This window comes from Lagopus leucura, unplaced genomic scaffold, assembly GCF_019238085.1.
Source record: "Lagopus leucura isolate 7727_CA_CO unplaced genomic scaffold, USGS_WTPT01 Super-Scaffold_100033, whole genome shotgun sequence".
Lineage (NCBI taxonomy): Eukaryota > Metazoa > Chordata > Aves > Galliformes > Phasianidae > Lagopus > Lagopus leucura.
The window spans coordinates 3,043,581-3,064,858 of NW_024962282.1; the positions used below are offsets into that span (position 1 = coordinate 3,043,581).

At 43.3% G+C, this 21,278-nt stretch overlaps 1 protein-coding gene across 1 annotated transcript in view; it reads right to left on the reverse strand.

The window, feature by feature from the left end:
• SCUBE2 (signal peptide, CUB domain and EGF like domain containing 2) overlaps positions 1–21,278 on the reverse strand; it is a 41,246-nt gene that overhangs the window by 19,171 nt on the left and 797 nt on the right. Inside the window, exons 2-15 of the mRNA XM_042881841.1 lie at positions 21,159–21,185; positions 19,774–19,896; positions 18,669–18,794; positions 15,884–16,018; positions 11,265–11,390; positions 10,782–10,898; positions 9,823–9,912; positions 8,709–8,825; positions 7,623–7,745; positions 5,718–5,834; positions 3,240–3,362; positions 2,657–2,773; positions 1,918–2,004; positions 1,104–1,208 (exon numbers count right to left, since the gene is read on the reverse strand). Coding sequence (XP_042737775.1) covers positions 1,104–1,208; positions 1,918–2,004; positions 2,657–2,773; positions 3,240–3,362; positions 5,718–5,834; positions 7,623–7,745; positions 8,709–8,825; positions 9,823–9,912; positions 10,782–10,898; positions 11,265–11,390; positions 15,884–16,018; positions 18,669–18,794; positions 19,774–19,896; positions 21,159–21,185 — 1,533 coding nt within the window. The remainder of the gene's footprint in view (positions 1–1,103; positions 1,209–1,917; positions 2,005–2,656; positions 2,774–3,239; positions 3,363–5,717; positions 5,835–7,622; positions 7,746–8,708; positions 8,826–9,822; positions 9,913–10,781; positions 10,899–11,264; positions 11,391–15,883; positions 16,019–18,668; positions 18,795–19,773; positions 19,897–21,158; positions 21,186–21,278) is intronic.

Here is a 21,278-nt window from a genome sequence, read left to right on the forward strand (position 1 = left end):
TCACCAGAACTTCAAGGGGAGCAAAGGACTCACTCCACGTGACAGAAAACAAACATCTTCTCCAGTTTCTCACTGGGTGTACCCTCATGCAGAATCGTGACTGCAGTGCACCTATGGATGTACTTTGAGGTGGAGCCCCTAGAGCTGCCTTGGCTTTGAGGCATGCATGATTCACTGCTAGGATCAGAGGTTGGCTGCAGCACTCAGCCCGCTTCCCATGGATTTTGCTAAGCAGGTTCCAGTGAATTCCCTTTATGCCACACAAAACATCTTAAAACTGTAACTCTGCCTGCACCAGGCAGGCTGCTGGAGGGAAACGATTCTGCACTCACACAAAGCATGTGAAAAATGCATTAGCTTATAATGGTGTTTAAATTAAGTGGTGGCTACATTCACAGGACACTTGGAGATCATTTTCAATTCCTCAAAGAGGGAAACAAGATTTAGTTAAAGAAAACATTCAGAATAAGCTCTGGTTCAGGAATAAGTACTCTTCACTGAGTACCTAGCATAGTTCATCACTGTTACTCTTCTAAGGACAAACAAATTGACATGCCAATTCACCATATTACTAAGTAACTTTATCTTTTTTTTTTTTTTCCCCTAAGTATCCTAATTTCCTGCTGACTTTGTACGTCCTGTCTTGGAACAAAGAGCTGACCTCACTATGTCCATCTGGGGCTGCTAAAGTATAAGAGGAAAAGAAAAGAGGAATAAACTTTTAGCAGTGAAATCAGCGAAGAGGCCTGGAGCATCTTCACTGAGGCATCAGAGAGGAAGGAGTAGGCAATAAAGGAAAGAAGAGAAAGAAAGGATGGAAAGGAAGGAAAGGACATAAAAGAAGTATGGCTGATTTTACTGGGAACTTACTGACAGTGACACAAACAAAAAAGAAGGACTCTCCTTGCAAACAAAGGTTATCAGAGGAAAGTCCTCTCACCTGAAACACCTACTGCGAGAATCTTGGCTGGGAGGGAGTATGATTTATGAGGTTAGTAAGAAATGGAAACTTTGCAGCCCTCTCTGTGCTTCCTATCAAGGAAACATTTAATAACCCCACAGATATGACTCTCACCTGCTTACCTGCACGTTTATATTCATACCTGGTATCATCTGCTCCAGACCTTCTTGAAACATCTCAGTCTTTTTCAAACTACATTTTCCTTCATTTAATTTAAAGGTTACACTTATCTTGATGGTTGAAATATCTTCAGAAAGAAACAATTACATGTTATTTTAGAAAGGGAATGGAAAGTTTGGAAAAGCCTAATATCACATCACAATGATGTTATCAAAAATATACTGACATAAAGGGAAAAGTGGTCATCACAGAGGATCTAAAGAGATGGCAGCTTCCTATTGCTGTGAAGCTGGTTCTCAACTGGAATTGGAACAAAGTGTGATAGATTTCACTTAAAATAAAAGAGACAGAACGAGATCAAATCAAGAACTGCTTCTGGGCAAAATCAAATAAATGTTGGCTGAAATAAAAAGAGATACTTCAAACAAAACCAGTTCAGAAAGTGGTTTACGCTTATACAAAGCAGCACTTTATCTGTTTAACTTCAGATGCTTTCTAAACTCCACTGTCCAATAACTCAAACTAGAATCTGTAAGTTGCCAATGCCTTTATTTTATCTGAAAAGAGCCACAGTACTGCTGGCCTCACAGTTCATTTCACTGCTGGTCCATTTCTCTTTCCTTATTCTTAAATCTTAGATTGGGTGATGCTGACAAAGCAGTAGAAGGGGAACTCTCAACTGCAATCGTGATCTGCAGTCAGAAAGTCGAGGAAAGAAAACAGAGGGAGCAAAATGGAGCACGAAAATAGAAAGAAAACCAACAGAACGCCCCTATTTCACTGTCATCTACTGAAAGAAATCAGTCACATCACACAACAGTAAATCTAGTAATTACCCAGCCAAGTGGATGCATTTGTGTTTTGCTGCTTTTTCTTAAGTTGAGATGAGCTGCCACAGGTGAGAGTGTAGGCATCTTGTGTTCCTAACAGACAGATGATACAGACAGTAAAGACATAGGCTCTGTGCACAGACTGAAGACTGCTGTCGTATAAGAGGCATTCTTAATTTGTTGATCTGCATCATCATCTTTTTCAACCATGTAATTCACAAAATACTTGACAATAGTTTGTTTTTTCCTAAGCGATTAAAAAGACTCAGGAAGGAAAGAATCATCTGTCCCAAAAGCACCAACCAAGACCGCGTGCTGTGTCCTGAGGCTGGAAGGACTGTGCAGGCAGAGCTCAGACCCCACGCAGGGCTGGAATGCCTCCGTGCCATTGAGCCGTGGCTCTCAGGGCCAATTAAGGAATGGCCCAGGGAGCACAGAGAATTCCGCCCTGTCCTCTTCAGTTTCCAAAAGACGGTTGTCATGAGAAGGGAATCTGAGGGTAGAGTGGCTATAAAGGACAGGGAAAGGGGGGCTTTCCTGGAACACTGGCTGGGATACAGCCCTTTATCTGTACTAAAAGAGGAAAGGTCCTTCTTGATTGTCTGTTTCTTGGGGCATCCATGAGAGTCATGAGTTTTGCTACTCTTTCACTATCTATAGAATCATATGCTTGGGTTTGTTTTTTTTTTTTGCTTTTGTGCTTAGTTGCTGGTTTTTTTTCCTTGTTGTTGTTTTTTGGACTTACCAGAAACTATCCGAACATCTGAAGAGCAGCTTAAGAAGCATCTATCACTCCTGCCACTCTTCATGCAGTGCAGCAATACCTTGGGTGACATGTTATCAGGAAAGGACTCCTTTATCTCTAAACAGGATAAAACAAACACTCATGGGAGAAGTAGAATGTATACACACGTTGCTAAGAAAAGGGCATGCAGCTTCTTATGCAGCTGGTACCAGAGAGCACCCATGCAATTAATAGGCTGTTTAGACAGAAAAGGAAAGCGAGAAAACATCACTGAAAGATCCCACAGTATCCATCAGCAGACTTTCTCATGCAGGGAAACAACAGGGAATAAATAGATAAAAGCATATGAAAGAACATCAAAGTCCCTCAAAGTATCTCCTGTTTTTTTGGGATTTTTTTCTTTGTTTGTTTGTTTTTACCCGTTTCATCATCAGTACCATCATGCCTAATTAAAAAGTAAAACAGAATGCAGGAAACAAAGACTCCTACCACTTAACTGGACAGACTAATATTTCAGATCTGACTACAACCATGTGGCCTTCAGACACATCAGGAGCAGTAATGCATTTGCCAGGCACCTTACCAACACAATCCTTTTTATTCCAGTGTAATTTGTAGTTAGAGTGGCACAGGCATTCATAGTCTCCTGGTGTGTTCACACACAGCTGTTGGCAGCCACCGTTGTTGATGCTGCATTCATTTATGTCTGTAGAGGAAAGGAAGTACTAGATTTAGGAAGTAACTTCTGCTGCATACTAAGACCACCAGATAAACGTGTAAAAAGTACTGCTTAGTAGAGTTTGGAAAAGCTCTTAGGAAACCCATCTTGAAACAGTTTTGTTTTCATGGAAATCTTTCAATGAATGTCAAAATGAATCAAGTGTTTGGGGAGAGTTGATTCTTAAACCACACGTTAGAAAAAGATACATCCAGCCTCAGCAATAAGTTAACAAATTAATGAAAAGGAGAACAAATCAACTGTTCGTTGCTCTGTGTTTAATAATATTTAATAATAATTATAATTAATATTTCTGTTTTGGAATAAAGACAGATAACACAGACAGGATTCATACTGACAATCCTAATACTGATACTAATACTGACTAAGCGTTCAGAGACGTCAATCACAGAACTCTATTTAATATCAAGGGGATAATCACCACCATCCCTTCTGGCCAACTAGCCAATTTCAGAGCCTTGCCCAGTTCAGTAACTGCCAATAGAGAAAGAGGAATTACCAACAGCACAACGTACTGCTCTTGGTGCGCTGCTGTTTGCTGATGCAGAAAATTACTCCCATTGTGTAATCCTGAGCTCTGTTGGAACCGGATTGGCAGTTCCCTCCTTTACTACTTTCTTTACTACTTTACTACTTTCAGGAAGACTTTTGGACTTTTGACTGCATTTCTGGGCTGGAAGGGTTGAGATTAGTGACATAAAGTCCATCTGTAGGCCAGTTACCAGCAGTGTACCCCAGGGGTCAATGCTATTTATCCTCTTCATTAAACCTGGATGATGGGACAAGAGTTCACCCCCAGCGACTTGGCAGATGATACAAAACTGGGAGGAGTGGCTGATACACCAGATGGTTGTGCCACTATTCAGAGGGACCTCAACTGGCTAGAGAAATGGGCTGACAGGAATCTCATGAATTTCAACAAAGGGAAATGCGAAGTTCTGTTTCTGCTTCTCAGATCCACTCTGATGTCTGCTCGTCTCATCTCCAGTATCTTTATGGCAATTGTATATAAAACTACAAAGATGTCACCATGGAATTCCCAGTCAGTCCCAAAGAGTCCCAGAAAGTTTGCACAACTGAATATATTCAGTTCTACTTTTCTCAATGGTAATCAGAGTACGTGACACTGTTTTCCCCAGTTATTTGTTTCCTCCTGTAGATAAATAATCATTTGGAGACAACATTATGAAATAGATTACCAAACTGAGCTGGTTTCAGTGTAAACACATGCTACATGTCAGAATGAGGATAGCAGGCACACTAATGAGCAGGTAAGGAACGATGAAAAAAGGCTACACCTGAAATCTGTATTGCTTCCAATGATACCACAAAATTGGCTCAAATCTTTGGTTTTGATCGACTTCTAGGTAGGGTCTGAGACACTGACATCCTATTATGTCCAGAACTTAATGTTTTCCATATGTGTCATAAGGTACAAACTCAGTACATTTAACGGCACTGACAACAGCTGGTAATTGCCTGCAAATGGAGGAGTTGGTGTGGTACAAGGATTAACATCTGCACAGGAATATGGCATGAAGGAGCAATTAACACCCAAGAGATAAACTTCAGTTCCTTTTCCCCATTGGTGCTCAAAAGAACTTGAATTAGTGCAGAGGAGTTTATGAGAAAAGACTTCCTTTGCAAATTAGAACACACAGCATTACTCCCTATCTACTCAGATAGATTCCCTGATTACCAGTATAAAACAGCAATGCTGCAACCCTTTAATCTTCTCCACAGGCTTTTTAGAAGCAGAGGCTAGGACAGATCAGACATAAAGAGACCCCTGAATTGTGAACTTCAAGTATGAGTGTGCTCATTTCACCTCAGAAATAAACAGATCTTACTCAGAATTAAGTAAGTAGTCAGCAAGGTCTTGCCTAAAACGTTTATATGAAATAGGTTCATTTCTATTTAGTGCTCAGTTACTCCTGCTTCCATGGGGTAATTCTATAAATTTGCCACAGAAACATCAATGCTTTACACATGCTAAGCTTCCATCTTCCATCTTCCTCTGTTCTTGAACTTTTCACACAGCAGAACATTTAGGAGTATTGTTCGTGGCCGATGTAAATTAACATCAGCTAGAACTCCAATCTGCATCATGTAATGATTTGACACACACAAGGATAACTCACATAACTGTAATTCTTGAAATCACCCAGAGAACCCTGTTCTTAAAGTCCTACCCAACTGCCTATTCACTGAAGTCAATGACAATTGTGCATGTGAAGCATCTGTCAAATTACAGCTTTGGTCTAAATGCAAACTCTAAGTGCACTCTGGCAGCATACAGTGTATTAAGTTTTTGTACCTCACCTCCACAGTGTGTGAAGCCATAGAGAGCATATCCTTTGTTACACGTACACTCAAACGTGCCCGGATGATTGATGCATGTATGGTCGCACGTCCGTTCAAAAGAGCATTCGTCGATGTCTGTGAGTTTTAAGGGGACACATCAGTACCATTCAGCCTGAGCAGGGAGAGCTTATGAGCTAATAAAGCTGGACAGAAAGATGTGCAGGATTATGTAAACTAAGCAAATTCTTTTCAAGTAAATAATGCAGCAACATGAAACAACTTTCAAGAGAACAGTTTCTTTTGCCAAACAAGCTTTTTCTTGGCAAATATGACAACTGTTGCTGCATTTTAACAATTACGTTCTAAAATAAATTGCTCCTCTCCTCCATGGGGAAGAAAAAAAAAAAAAAAAGCTGGCAGAAACCCTTTTAAGAAAAGTCCGCACACAATCTGTGGAAATAGATTTACCAAAGAAAGTATTGTCCTCATGTTTCCCCAGAGATGAAAGTGGGGGCTAAATCCTTAATTCTGCACTAATACGCAGTGCCCGAGTTAAGGCTGCTGACAACCACAGAGTTCTCTGAGATACACCTGAAGAGAGAGGACTGGAACAATTCAACCCAAACCATTCTATGATTCTATTATTTTTTCCATGGATTCACTATATCACACGTTTAGATTTCAATGTCGGTTTCCAAAAGATGCTGAGATCTGTTTTTTCCAGTGAAAACATTCCTTGGCATTACAACCACTTTGCATAACATCCTCTTTGTATAGTTAGTAAAAATGTCTAATCATGACCTCAGTAAACTGAATGGCAATATGATAACATCTCCATCACTTTCTAGGGCACTAAATGTTTTTTACATTAATCCCTCAGTAGATTAGCCCTCAGTACATTAGCCCTCAGTACAAGAAAGACATTGAGATTTTGGAAAGGGTCCAGAGGAGGGCAACTAAGATGATCAGGGGGCTGGAGCGCCTCCCCTATGAGGACAGGCTGAGGGAGTTGGGCTTGTTCAGCCTGGAGAAGAGAAGGCTGCGGGGTGACCTCATTGCAGCCTATCAATACCTGAAGGGAACCTACACCCAGGAGGGGAGTAAACTCTTCAAAAGGGCTGACAATAGCAGGACTAGGGGAAATGGATCCAAGTTGAAGGAGGGAAGATTTAGGTTGGATGTTAGGGGGAAGTTCTTCACAAGGAGAGTGGTTAGGCCCTGGAACGGGCTGCCCAGGGAGGTTGTGGATGCCCCATCCTTGGACGTGTTTAAGGCCAGGTTGGACGGGGTCCTGGGCAACCTGATCTGAATGTGTATGTTTGGTGGCCCTGCTAGGCAGGGGGGTTGGAACTACATGATCCTTGGGGTCCCTTCCAACCCGGGTGATTCGGTGATTCTGTGATTCTGTAATCAAAGGCACCTAAAGATCTTGTGACAGTATATTGAGTCACCACCCCTGGATGTGTTTGAAAACCATTTGGATGTGGTGCTCAAGGACATGATTTAGCAGAGGGTTGTTAGAGTTAGGTAGTACGGTTAGGTTGTGGTTGGATTTGATGATCTTTAAGGTCTTTTCCAACCTGAGCAATACTGTGATTATGCGTGGACGGAGAGATACTGGCTTATTTCTCCCTGTAAGTTATACTAAGAACATTAATAGTAGGGAGAAAAAAATAAAATTATCCTCACAAGGATATTTTTAACACAATGCTATCTCATTATGCCACTAAAAGTACCTCCTACAATAGTATCAAGCCAACTGTATTAACAGTTTCTTCAGAAATTAAAAAATATGTATTTAAAAACAACCAAAAACTGAGGAATGGAAATTATCCTGGAGTCCATTATCACTTCATCATTGTAGTAGATGTCCAAACCATGCTGATTTGTCCTACTTTTATTGCTTCTCTCCAGCATACATACCTTGACAAGACTTCTCATCTGTTAATAATTTAAACCCTTTTCTGCAGCTGCAATCAAAACTGCCAACAGTGTTTTTGCAGAAATGATCACAGCCTCCGTTATTGGATTGGCACTCATCAATGTCTGTAAGAAAAACAAGCAAACAGAAAAACCATGAGTAAGCAGAATATATTCCACATACTCCCACTGTCAGCTCCAGAAAATAGTCACGTTCAGTTGATGGGGAGAAGCCTGGAAACAAAATCTAACCAACCTATTACAAATGTTGAAGTTAGGTCTGGCTCTTAAGAATGACCTGGCCCACTCAGCCTCGTGACTGTGTTACTGTTTTCATTCATCTTTTTTCTGTCAGCTACGTTTCAGTACATATATGCACATAAGACCACTTCCCCAAGCTTTGTTTGGAAACACTCAACTTAAATGCTCTCCAGCAGGTTTCAGCCCTTTCAAAATTCTCTCCTCCTAATTGTCCTCCTCCTAAGCCCTGCAGAAATGTGACTCGAGGGAATTCCTGATTTGTCTTTTCCATGCTAACATTAAAATGAGTCCTTTAGCTAATGTTAATTGACTCAGGCATGGGGATTCCATCATTTTTTGCCTAGCAGAACATTTAATTATCATCTTAACATTTAATTAAAGAAAAATATGTTCCAATATATTACCAAACACCCTTTTTCTCCTTGCCAGTACTCTAATTATCCTTAGAGCTGCTTGAACCAGCATAATTCTACTCAGGCTGCTCTGAACTACATTCTAATATTTACTTACGGATTTCTATAATAGTCTGTTGAATGTGGATAGCAGACAGTGGGACCATATGCCTCTAAGAACCTACAAACCTACACCTCTGAGCTTTATTCCTCCCAACCCTCACAGGTCTACAATGAGGCCATCTGGTGAGGGGAGAGCAGTGTGGATTTCTGCACTGCTCTCAGAAGGCAACTGCGCGTCGCTCCTGGCTGCAGTGCCTCCTAGGATCACATTACAAATACCAGCCTTTCTCCACACACTGCATTACCTTCATTTGGAGACGAGTACCTCATGGCACGTTGTTAGTACATACACGTCCATGAGTACAAAACCAACCTTTGCATGTCTTCCCATCAAACTGGAGCGTGAATCCAACAGGACAGCTGCAGTGAACTCCGGTCGATGTATCTTTACACGTACGATCGCAGCCACCATTATTAACTGCACACGTTTCTAGCCAACACAAACAAACAAAAGCCTACTAAAGTTTGCTCGGGGATATCATAATGGTAAGAAACATCACGCGATACGAGGCACAGTTCCAAGCACACTGACGTTCAACCACATTCAGCCTATAGTTCACTCCAAAAGCCTCACTCTGCTCACATCCACACTTTGGTCTCCAGAAACAATCAAACAATCATTGATGAATGAGTGCCATTTTTTCCCTCGTGAAGGAATTCAGTGACACAACTTCGCTTCATCCTCACTTCCATCTGAGACGCCATTCCATCAGACTGCCCCTCTGCTGCCATCTGTTGCACAACAACAACATGTGATGGGATATTGGTGGGAGGGTTTGACCTCTACTGCCAGATCACTGATATCCATCTCTGACACTGAGGGCCAGCATCACAGAACAGGAGGCAATACTTTCAGAGCAGCCCTTGTACACAAGCAACTGCCAAATCTATACGTTGCCTCAGCTTTGTACAGGTTTTCATGGAGACTCCACAGGCTGACGTTCTGCCTCTGGATTTTTCATCACTAGGGCCAGTTTTCTTCCGTGCACAAGTGTACTTTTAACTGAAGAGAAACAGGTGACTGCACTGTGTTCCCATGGTGAAGTAGAACCATGGAAACTCATGGTACTTTGAGGGCAAGTTCCTGATCTTCCTGCTGACAATCACAAACAACGTACAAAGTTTCTTATGGTTTATGTAATAATAGTCTGTCCTTAAAGGGTGCTGTGCCACTATGAGCAGAACTCACAGAACGGCTCAAATTGGAAGGGACCTTAAAGATCAGCCAGTTTCAACTCCCCTACTGTGGGCTGGTTGCCATTTACTAGATAGTGCCCAGGGCCCTATCCATGCTGGCCTTTAACACCTCCAGGAACAGAGAATTCAGCCCGGAACTGATTTGGCCAAATTAAAAAAAAAAAAAGAACAAATATTCAGTGTAAAAAGTTTCAGCAAACAGCAGAATTATTTTGGATAAGCACTTTTACCCATGAGTAACCGTCGCTTAACTCGCTTGTCCACATCAGCTCCTGCTGTTGTGTTGCCTTCTGGAATTTCAACAGCAGCCTCTTCCCTCTCTAGAAGCAAGCAACAACAAAAAAGCAGATGAGCAAATGTGCCCTGACCAGACGCTTCATATCCATATGTACAGACAAGAAAATGGCAACATCACGCACTGAATTATCGGAGACAGTTGGATCCAATTAGGCAGAAATAAAATTTTTAAAAAGAAAAAAAAAAAAAAGTAAGAAAGAAAACCACGAAGACCCTTCAGCCAAAGCCATGGGAATATACAGTTGCTTCCATGTAACTCATGCCTGTTTCAATATTCTCAAGTTTGGTATACAGAAAATGCAGTACTGATGTGGTGAACAGTAACAAGATGAAAGAACTAACTGAACTGTCATGAGCTGCTCTGTTATGATCACGCTGTCATCATCCATTACAGACTAACGCAAGGACAAGCAGTTTTGACTGAGCTATTGATTTCAATCAACAGGCAACAAAGTCTCCCAGAGACTGGTTTATAGGTCTCAAGTACTTTCCTTACTGGATAACTGCTTTTCAAAAATTGTCCTTTAATTGAATTCAGAGTTCTGGTTTTAACATATGTACTGCTTTAGTTACACTCTCTGGCTCATGCTTGTCAAGAAACTTGATCTGAAAATCCTAGAAAGAAGGGAATCTTCTTTGGTTAGTGACAAGCTCTGTGCTTCAAAGGGACCAGTACTAATTACAGGCTGCAGTAATATGAGGTAGCTACTTAAGTAGAGAAGCATAAGTTGCCTGGACCCAAACAGCTCACTCATGCACTAGCATTTTTTTTAGTTTTGGATTCCTTGACGTTTTCTAGCTCTACTAGTAAGAGGAACGTAAGTCATGAACATACAGTAATATCAAACCACTCTTGAGTTGGTCATCAGCAAACACTACTCCTCCTACTGACCCAGGCAGGTTTTCCCATCCATATGCATGATGTACTTGGGGTGACATCCACAAATAGGCCCGTTATCAGCATCATCACATGTATGTTGACAGCCACCATTTCCATGATTACATGTTACTAGGAAGAAAATATACATTAGACTTCACAAGTACTTCCAGCACCTTTAAAAGACAGCATCCCATTTTGTCTCCATCTGGCCATTCAATACACCTTCTTATCATGTCCACTTCCTCAAAAACTCTGACTCAAGCACTGCACTGTTCTCTTGTGGAGCTGAACTTAAATGATGGTACAACTTCCAAACTAGTATTCTTTGGCAAATTATAGATTGGTGCAAGAGTGTTCAGCAAAGCTATCGATTCTGGCTTAGCCCCACAAGCAGTCTTGAAGTGTGCTTTGCTGTAACATATCAAATCCCACATCACCACAAAGAGAATACTGTTTACTTTGGAAAACCATAACCATATGCAGAACGTTGCATACAAATGCAGCTTCTCTGGTTCTTGGACAGCTCAAATCCTGGTCGGCATTCACAAGCAACCCCTCCTTTGGGCGTTTCTCTGCAGATGTGTGCACAGCCATGATCTTTATTCATGCAGCTCATGCCTTCTGCAAAACAAAGGCAAGAGCATCAGCATCCTCAGCAATTCCAAGTGTGGGCAACAAGCAGATAAGATCAGCCCAATGTAGGCAGCCATCATTTGCTACTTCTGGGAAGGCTCCACAGCATTAAAGCAAAAAGCATGAGCTTACATACTAGAAAAGCAGAAAGTCCAATTCTGCAAAGCCTGTGACACCAAGGGCTTCTCCAGCAGTGATCTTTCCTGTGTCCACGTTCTTTGATTGCAAAGACAAAAAGCAACAGCCCTAGGTTTGTGCAGCATTCTCATCTAACCCTCTCACTTTATACCAGTGTTCACAAAACCTTGAATAAAAAATGCAAGGTAGTTGGTACATGGCACGTTCAAAGCCTAAATTGAAGTTCTTAATTCTCTGATTAAAACGAAGGCTCACCAGTCACAGGAACATCTTAAGATGTCAGACAAATCATAGAATTGTTTGAGTTGGAAGGGACCCTTAAAGGCCATCTAGTCCAACTCCCCTGCAATGAGCAGGGACACCCATAGCTAAGTCAGGTGCTCAGCACCCCATCCAGTCTGAGCTTAAATGTCTCCAGGGATGGGGCATCCACCACCTCTCTGAGCAACATGTGCCAGTGCCTCACTACCATTATTGTAAGAATCTTTTTTCTTATATCCAGTTTAAATCTCCCTTTCTTCAGTTCGAAACCATTTCCCCTTGTCCTGTCACAATAGAGCCTGCTAAAGAGTCTGTCCCCTTCTTTCTTACAGCCTCCCTTTAGACACTGAAAGGTTGCTATCAAGTCTCCTCTATCACTCCCACTTCAATCGCTGGCCTACACAGCTGACTCCCAGAGCAACGACCAAGTGGTGACCAGGCAGATGTGCAAACTCTACCTACGCTGTATGGTAATTTGTTTCTTTATTTCAAAAAAACCTGTCTAAATAATCCCACTGGGGATTATCACATCATTTTCTATTATCACATTTTCTATTTCTGCACACCTCCCAGTGGGTCACGATTTGGTGCCCAGTATCTGCTAAAACCCAAAGAAAAAACAAGGTGACACCAGTGGCTTTCTTCTTCCTGATGCACCTCATAAAACCATCACATCATTTGTGCCACTAATAGTTAGGATCACAGTTTTGCTGATGCCTTCTCTATTGCTTCAAAACTGCACAAGGAAGCTCCTAAATGAAAATAAAACCACTGCATTAGCGAGCGGAGGTCAGCTCCTTGTCATTATCCCATTACACTTCAGTTAGGTCCTTGCTCAGCACACAGCCAACTACTGCACCCTTTCTCTGTTAAGAAAGCTTAAAGTAACAAAAGAATGGATGTTGCAGAGCTTGGATTATTCTGCTCTACTGGCTTTTTGATTCCTTTCCCACAGTGAGATTCCTTAGAGGTCTAACAAGACAATGACACTTAAATCCTGCAGCATACAGACTCAGCCCAAGGAGCCCACATGAAAGCTGCCATCCATTAAGTGCTGTCATTCAAGAAATGGGACAATCCATGAGACCACAAATTAGCCTCATTAACTCTTGTGTTTTTGTGACATCTCTGTACTTAAACATGCAGAATGATTTGGTCCATTAGCTCAGTGTTGTCAGAAAGCATTAAGAGAATTAGCGGCTTAATTTCTGTTAGCAAAGTTGTTGTTGTTTGGGTTGGAATTTTTTGCTTTTGTTTCAACTGAGCTATCAAAGGGGAAATTGCTCAAGCAGGTAGTTCAGTGAGGTTCACTGATATCAGACAAATGGTTTAAATGCTGATCTGGGGATTGCTCATTTCTGAGCTAGCAGAGTTCAATCATGTCTCCACAGAAAGCTAGAAATGCACTTTCCAAACCAGTACACATTTTAATATCAGAGCACCCACTATGTAACAAGGTACATGACTAAATCCACCAAAATCTAGCTGGTCTGAAAGAGAGCATTTTGTAGAAGAGAAATACACCTCCTAGCATTTACTATGAATCTTCTACAAATTTCCAAAGGTGGGAGAAAAGTGCATCTTCCATTTGGCCCTACTTTACTAGGATCTATCACAGAAGTGTACAACTCCAAGCACCGTTTGCCTGCAAACTCCATCACAGATGCACAGTCTTCTGGGTCACACTGTTCCAGATCTGTTCTCATGTCACTTTGTGGTCCAGTCCCACACCATGTACTTCCCAGTCACACAACTTGAGCAGCAGTTCTTGCCCTAACGACACACCTGGGAAGGAGGAAGTACCTGGGGAAGGAGGAGTCATTGGACTGCCACAACCCTAGACAAGGGAACAGAATCCAGAGGACCATGAGCGAGAGCAGTCCTTTCCGATGCCCTTTGGGATGTTACCCAGTGATAAAATTTGTCATAAATATCAATAGCCACTTCAAGATGAACTTTTTTCCTAGTGAAAATTCTACACTTTCCTTCTTTTTCCTTTTTTGTATTCTCTAACATGCAAGTTAAACACAGAAACAAGCTACAATGGTACAGCTGTCCCGCCATCCACAGCAACTGCCTCCCAGTGTAAACCCATTCTCTCACACACCAATGAGAAATAGCTCATTCAGAGCAGACATCCCAGGGAAAAATATGATTTTGCACAACTTCAAGGCATAGAGTTCAACTGGTTTAAGCAGGGGCCAGGCAGAACCATCATGAACCTCAGAGCATCCCACATGCTAGAACAAAGCATCAGCTGAAAATGAAGTTAAGTGAATTATCAAACTCTCCTCTGATAGCTACCTAACCTTGAGTTCCATGTCACAGTCCTGGAATAGGTGACAGGGAACCCAGAAGATATGAACAAATAAACTCAGAAGGACTAGTAGGCCTGAGGCTTCCTAATTACCCTGGTCCTCAGAAGAAATACGGCAGCCTCAAGCCTGTGCACTTCTTGGATCTACAGTTCACTTGTTTTCCTATATTGCAAACCTCTAAGAAGATCGTGCACTTTTAACTGAGCTGAGAGACAGGGAAGGAGATACTGACTTATATTACAGATAAGAAACAGAACTAAACAGGTGGGCTAGGCCGTAGGTGGCAAATGTTTAGATCGATGCTGCGATGTCTCAAGAGAGGACTAATAAAGGATATGCACTGAGAGATAAATACACAAGGCAGAGACTTAGCAATGAGTGGAAAAGGAGAGAACAAAGTGAGGGGAAGAGATACAGCAGTGAGATTTGGCTTACAGCAGCCCTGCCCACCCAAGAGAAAAAACAGTGGGGAATTCCATGGAGTGCTTCTTCACAATAGTGCAGGAAGGGGCAGAGGGTAAACAGTCACAGAGCTATGACCTGAAAAAAGTCATTTTAAAAACCAAAAACACCACTTTTATATTTCAATATCAAGAATTCCAAAGGTATGATTATTAATGACAGGAAATACTACTGCCGTTAGATCAAGAGAGGGAGTAGAGTATACTCAAGAAGTAGCAAATAAGAAGAGTTGGAAGCTTCTCCTCTCTTGGCACCAGCCAAGGTGAGGAGTTGAAGCAACTGATTCTCATTCTTGCATTCATCATCTATGCACATAAACATACACCACTGCTAGCAAACATGAAGGGAAAAGCCCTGCCCTGCCACTGCAGCCTGCTACTCTGAGCAATGACCTGAGAAATCATCCTGTATCAGCCAAACTCCATGAGACCAAGCCGGTACCAGAAAAGCTGATAATACAAATTCAAACAACAGATCAATTCAGTTACATCAGATGACCGCCATCTCGGTGCATGCATCTCTGGATGGCCATATATGTCTATAAAGGCTGATCTTCTCAGTATGGGGATTTTTAAAGTGAGATTTGTTTATTCATGCTCAGATTCCTCTTATAGTCATGCCAACGATAAGTCTTAGATTAAAGAAAGCTTCCCAGCCTTAAATACTTCTGAGCAAGATATTCACCATACAGTTCAATGGACAAATCCCCATTCTGAGCAACCACTTTAAAGTATTCCTCAAGGGCATCCAAAATAATTTTGTTCAACCTGATATCTAATTAGACATCCAAGGATCTCTGATCTCTCAAAGGTTGCTTCATAAAGGTTTTACTCAAAACAAAGAACAGGATTTGAATACCTTTGGGGCTGACAAACTATAAATCTCCTAGCTGAAACCTAAACACTATACAGGGAATCTAAAAGGTACCTAGGGGTAGTGTAGGTACTGGAACCAAAGTGAGAATGGCCTGAGCTCACTCTTCTTCAGTGTATTGCCATTCCCTGTATCAGGATGTAGTTCAGCTATCCAATGGAGCATAAGGTACACTGGGAACAGTAGTACTGTCTTTAAGAGGTACAACATACAGATGTACAGACGGGATCAAAGAGACAGAAGGGATGTGAAGTGCCTTCAAAGTCACTTAGAAGATCCTGACACACGTTTCCTTTCAAAAGGAATTAGGACTTCAAGACCCTTCTCAGCCTTTAAAAACTCAAAGTACTTTTGAAGCTGCTGTAAAGACTTTGCAGTGAACTTTTGTCAGAAACTCCTGCTTGGTGCCTGGAGGGAGGCAGCCAGTACCTTCTGAGCGGTGGATGCACGTGTGCTGGTTGTCACTGAGAAAGAAGCCTTCCTTACAGCGACACTCATAGCTCCCCACCGTGTTGACACAAACGTGCTGGCAGCCACCATTGTTGAACATGCATTCATCTGTATCTGGAAGACAGAGAAAAAGATCAGCTTTATACCTACCCTGTAGCAATCAGAAAAACTTTTAGGTTGGAAAACACCACTAAGATCATCCAGTCCAACTGCCAATCCATCCCCACCGTGCCCACTAACCACGTCCCTCAGTGCCACATCTGCATGGCTTCTGAACACCTCCAGGGACAGCAACTCCAGCACCTACCTGGGTAGCCTGTGCCACTGCCTCACTACTCTGAGAGGAAATATCTTCTAATATCCAACTGGAACCTCTCCAGTGCAACTTAAGGCCATTACCACCAGGCACCTAAGACAATTTAGACCAGTCTGTTGTTCTGGCACCATTGCAAAAGTATATTTTTGTTCCTGCTGCTTGCAGTCTGCCAAGTAAGTCACCAGGCTGGCCAATCAAACCAACAGCAGAGCAGTCTCAGGGCAGCCAGGAGCAAAGCACCAGCACAGCTCCATACTCCGTGTAGAACATATGCTTCATCCTCAGCAGCTGCAGAGTACTACCACTAAACAACCTAGCATGTTTACATCCAGTCTGAGCATCCATGCATCATTCTGTCTCTGCAGGACACAACTTCAGCTCCAAACCGTGCAAGCAGTATAAGGTAGCTTTCAGTAAAATCCTCATTCTGATGCAAAGGTGCAACAAAATCAAACACCGACTCGAAAATCAATTTGGCTTAAATATAAAACCTGCCTCTTCTTCCTCCTTACCTTCACTCTGGATACAAGTCACACATCACATCAGTTCTGACGCTCAGTTTGATCTGTTATCTTCAAACTTAGGTCATTTGCTTACCATCAAGGAGCTGTTGTGCTGCCTAACCATAGTCAAGGACAAAAGCATATGCTCTGAAAATAGATTTAATGTTGATTTTAAATTACATGGAATTTCAACAATACTAGAGACTATAGAAACGCTTCACTTGCAAGACAACCAAGAGAAACAAAGAGTAGAAAAACCTTCTGAACAACAGAATGTTCATCAGAATTCCAGTTCTTCCAATTTATCTCTTAATTACTGCAGACTTTTGTAACCTCTACCAGTAAAAACTAAATAATTAATTAAAAATTCCTACCCCAATTTTCATAGATGCCAGTTTCGACAGGAAGCAAAAACGCTCAGCATCTTAAAAACAATCAACAAGGCAAAGCATTGCTTAGGGAAAGCACTGGTTCAATCTGTAAGTTCCTGTAGAATAGCATGTTTGCTCCCTGTTCTGTTCATTGTTCCTGCGATAATAGCACAATGTTTTTAATTTAACACTTTGGCATTTCTGGCATAAAACAGCTGCCTTCCAAAAAAAAAAAAAAAAAAAAAAAAAAAAGGAGAAAGAGAAAGGCTTTTAGTAAGAAGCATAATGTAGCATTACAACAGATTTAATTTCTGCTGAAGGCAGTGAGTAAGCCAATTGGATGCAAAAGAATGTGACCTGCTCACAGCATCGACGGTGGCTGACATATGCCTATCACAGAGAAGCAGAGTATTCTAGAGCTCTACAGTGATGTGAATATGCAAACAATCGTGAATAAACAGCCACCACAAGCCTTCAGTACCACGGTTTTGAACTCCAGCAGATGTTTCTGTCTTACAGGCCTTGGAAAGCTTACAAAATACCATCTCTTTCCAACAAGTAATTGTCTATTTGGCTAAAACCCAGGCACACAGCTGAGATCTTCAAAAATGAGGGTGAGAGGGGAATGACCATGGTGTGAACAAAGTAAATAAATAGATTAAGAGAAGATGTGATCCAATTTGCTGCATGCCAAAATATTTATTTAAAGTTTACATCACATCTCAAAAATCGGCTGGTCAGTGGTAAAGACTTCATTGTATGTCAGTGGCATTTTATTTTGAAAAGTCTGCCACGCAATACTGAGCAGCTTCCCAGCAACTGTAACAGGTGGTAGATTTTGGTCTAAGTTATGCCTGTGCCTTAGTGATCCCAAACAAGTCAGCCGAAGCACGTTCTAGAATGGCACCCTTTGGTGCCACTGCAAGAGGCAATGCGTTAGCTCACATTCAGCCCTCCCTGGTAACCTCATCTGAACTCCGGTGTGTTTACACAAAGGCGCCAGAGAAAAACAAGACGTCCTTCCTAATATGTTAAAGCATCAGCAGATACTTTGCCTCCCTCTCTGCCTTCTCTTGTGGAAATACTTGGGATTTGGCAGCTTCATCCTCTGCTCAGCTTGCACTGTAACAAAGTCAGTCTGTGGTTTTGCAGCAGGTAAAGCTCAACAATCTCACTGGAAACTCCAGAGTTTTTCTCTTGTCACCCAGGGATGGTCTGACCCTCTTCTGATGTGCCATTAACCAGTGAGAAATGACACAGCTAAGCCAACCGCAGTCTTAAAACTATGCTTTGGGAGCAAGTTTCCCAAAACTGATGTTGGCATGGAAGTCTGCCAAGGAACATCCATGTGTGGTGTGCAGCAGGAGAGAGAAACTCCCAAAAAAAAAAAAAAAAAAGAAGGGAGAGAGTATGAGTTGCAGACTTAGTTGGAGCCAGTGCTAGCGAGGCCTCGTAAGCCCTAGATCTGCAGGCACCACTCTCCACCTGCCAAGCTGATGAAGTGCACCTCCCAGAGATGCAGTTACTGTTACCTTAACATCCCCAGCCACCATGTTCACAAGCACACTCCTTACCCAGGCAGTTGTGGCCATCGTGAGCCAACATAAAGCCATCGTAGCAGGTACAGCGGTAATTTCCTGGGATGTTGAAGCACTCGTGAACGCAGCCTCCATTGAAGTCATTATCACATTCATCAATATCTAATGAACAAAGCAAAAGTCAGTATTATGGCTGTGCTACAGACAGTTTGTGACGTGACCACATAAATGTCAACATCAACTGGTGCCCTAAATTGTCACTGTCTTGCAAACAGACCATGCTTAACACGTTACATGCTGAACATCTCCAAAACGTGACAGAATACCCCGCAGTTGCCATGTGGATTTACCTCATAGCCCAAGGTTTCAAGGCTGCTGATTAAACAGCAAACTAACAGTCAGATCAAGCAACAATGCTAGGTTAAAAGCCATGTAACTGGTGCTCTTTCATTCTGTAATCAAGAAACAGAGAAGGTATTCCGATTTTAGAACCATCCTGAAGAATAAATCACCCTCCTTGTTTTAAGACACATTTTTTTTAATTTTCTGTTTTGCCTTAGGAGTATCCCACTTTTTCACGTGTAACACCATAGTAAGTTCCAGTGATCTCATCTTTAAAAGGCTGCCTGATGAGGAAAGCTCCATTTAAAGGCCCTCTGAACAGTCAAAGGCTGCATTCCTGCAGCAGACGGGAGTGAGATGACACGATCAAAGAGGGACAGTACACAAGTAAAAGTCAGAACACTTGTACCACCAGATCGCTGGCCCATCGCAGCAGAACTCAAATGGATTGACAGCTCATATGAACACATCATACAGTTATTCTGGGGAACTTTGTGCTAAAGGGTAACACTCACACCAAAATCTTTAAAGTACTCAAAATCCACATCTGTTAACACACATTTAACATGGATAATTTGCTTCAGAACAGCAATATTTATAAAAGATGTGCTACAATGTGGGAGATCACAGTTATAATACCCACGTTCTGCCTCTATGCTGCTGACAGGAAATGTTTCTCACATATCCAGATAGCTCTGTAAAACACCTCAGAACCTTAGCTATTATAAGGGAGAAGACAGCTATTGTATTAGAAGGGAGAAGAGATGCCACTGCAGACTCAGAGCTTCTGTCACGTTACCTTCGCATTTTTTCCCTTCACCAGTGTAGCCAACCTTGCACATGCACTTGTACAGCTTGGGGGTGTTCTGGCAAATAGCATCCGGGTGGCAGTCGTCGAGCCCCAGGGCACACTCATCCACATCTGCAAAGAGACAGCAGGGTCAGGGGGTGCCAGGGATGGGGGCACACGGCCTGCACACATCCAGGCCACGTGGTGTCGGGCTGCAGGCATGCATACATGCACGTGTTTGCATTCGGAGGCAGAAACATGCAGAGGCTGTATCTGAGCTTACATACGTATGCTGGCTGTACGTGGATACCAATGCATCTGCGAGCAACCCAGGTCAGTCTGTACTAAGATTTTGTACTCATGGATAAATAGATCTTCACTGGGATCTCCACGAGGGTTAGCTGACAGTTACACAGAGACTGTACAGGTAGCAGAAGGAGCTATGGCTGTACCTCTTCATGGAGCAATGGAGAACAGGAGGAGCACAGTTATCCTCCTGGGCATCAAACACAATTGCTGGAGGAGCTCTGACACACCCATGCCACTGCTCTCAGGATGCCACTGACCTCAAACCGATGGAAAGACTTTACAGAACTGAGATATCTGAGTGGCACCGACCCCAGCGCACTGAAACACCGACTTACCATTGAACAGGCGTAAAAGCCGTTATCGGTGCCAATCTTTTTAAATACAAAAGCGGTGTGTGTGAGCAGCACCGCCGTCGCCCGGCAGCCATCAGAGCACGGCACATCCGCGTGGGAGCTTCGGGGCAGAGGAAATGGGGAGAGAGAGAGAAACACGGACAGGAGCAAGTCCTGGGGATGGAGAAGCACAGAGAGAAGGAGGAGGGGAAGAGCCGTCACGGGCAGCAGAGACATCGGCTCCGTTCGGCATAGGTCAGACGCATACAGGAGGCTTCCAGCAGCCGGCAGAGAGGCAAAGCCGCGGGAGGAGCGCCGGCGCACCCCACGCATTTTTGAGAGCGGCTGCCGGAGCAGCAGGATGGGCTGCAGAACATCAGCAGAAGGTGATTCCTTCCGTAGCCAACCACTTCTACAGGGGGATCGCTTTCTAGCTGGGAATTTCAGCCAACACCTCTCCCGTTCACAATCACAGCATTCATCTCCCTCTCTTTCATTTGCAGTCACGGAACACGCCTGTAGGTACCGCGGCGCTGCCAACTTCTGGAAGCGCTCGTTAACCCCTCGCGGAGTCGGGCGGCGCTCAGCGGGGCTCAGGTGCGCGCAGCGCAGCACACGGGCTGCGGCGGCCGCGGAACCCGGCCCCGGGGTTCGGGAGGGCGCACCTGCCCGGCCCGCGGCCCCGGAGCGCACCGACGGGCTCCATCCAGAGCGCGGCGGCGAGCGAGCGCGGCGTTAACGCGCGGCACTCACCGGGCGGCGGCGGGGCGGCGGGGCCCGGCGCGGGCAGCAGCAGGAGCAGCAGCGGCAGCGCCCGCGCCCCCGCCGCGCTCGGGCGGCCGCCGGACCCCATCGGTGGCGCTGCGGCGGCGG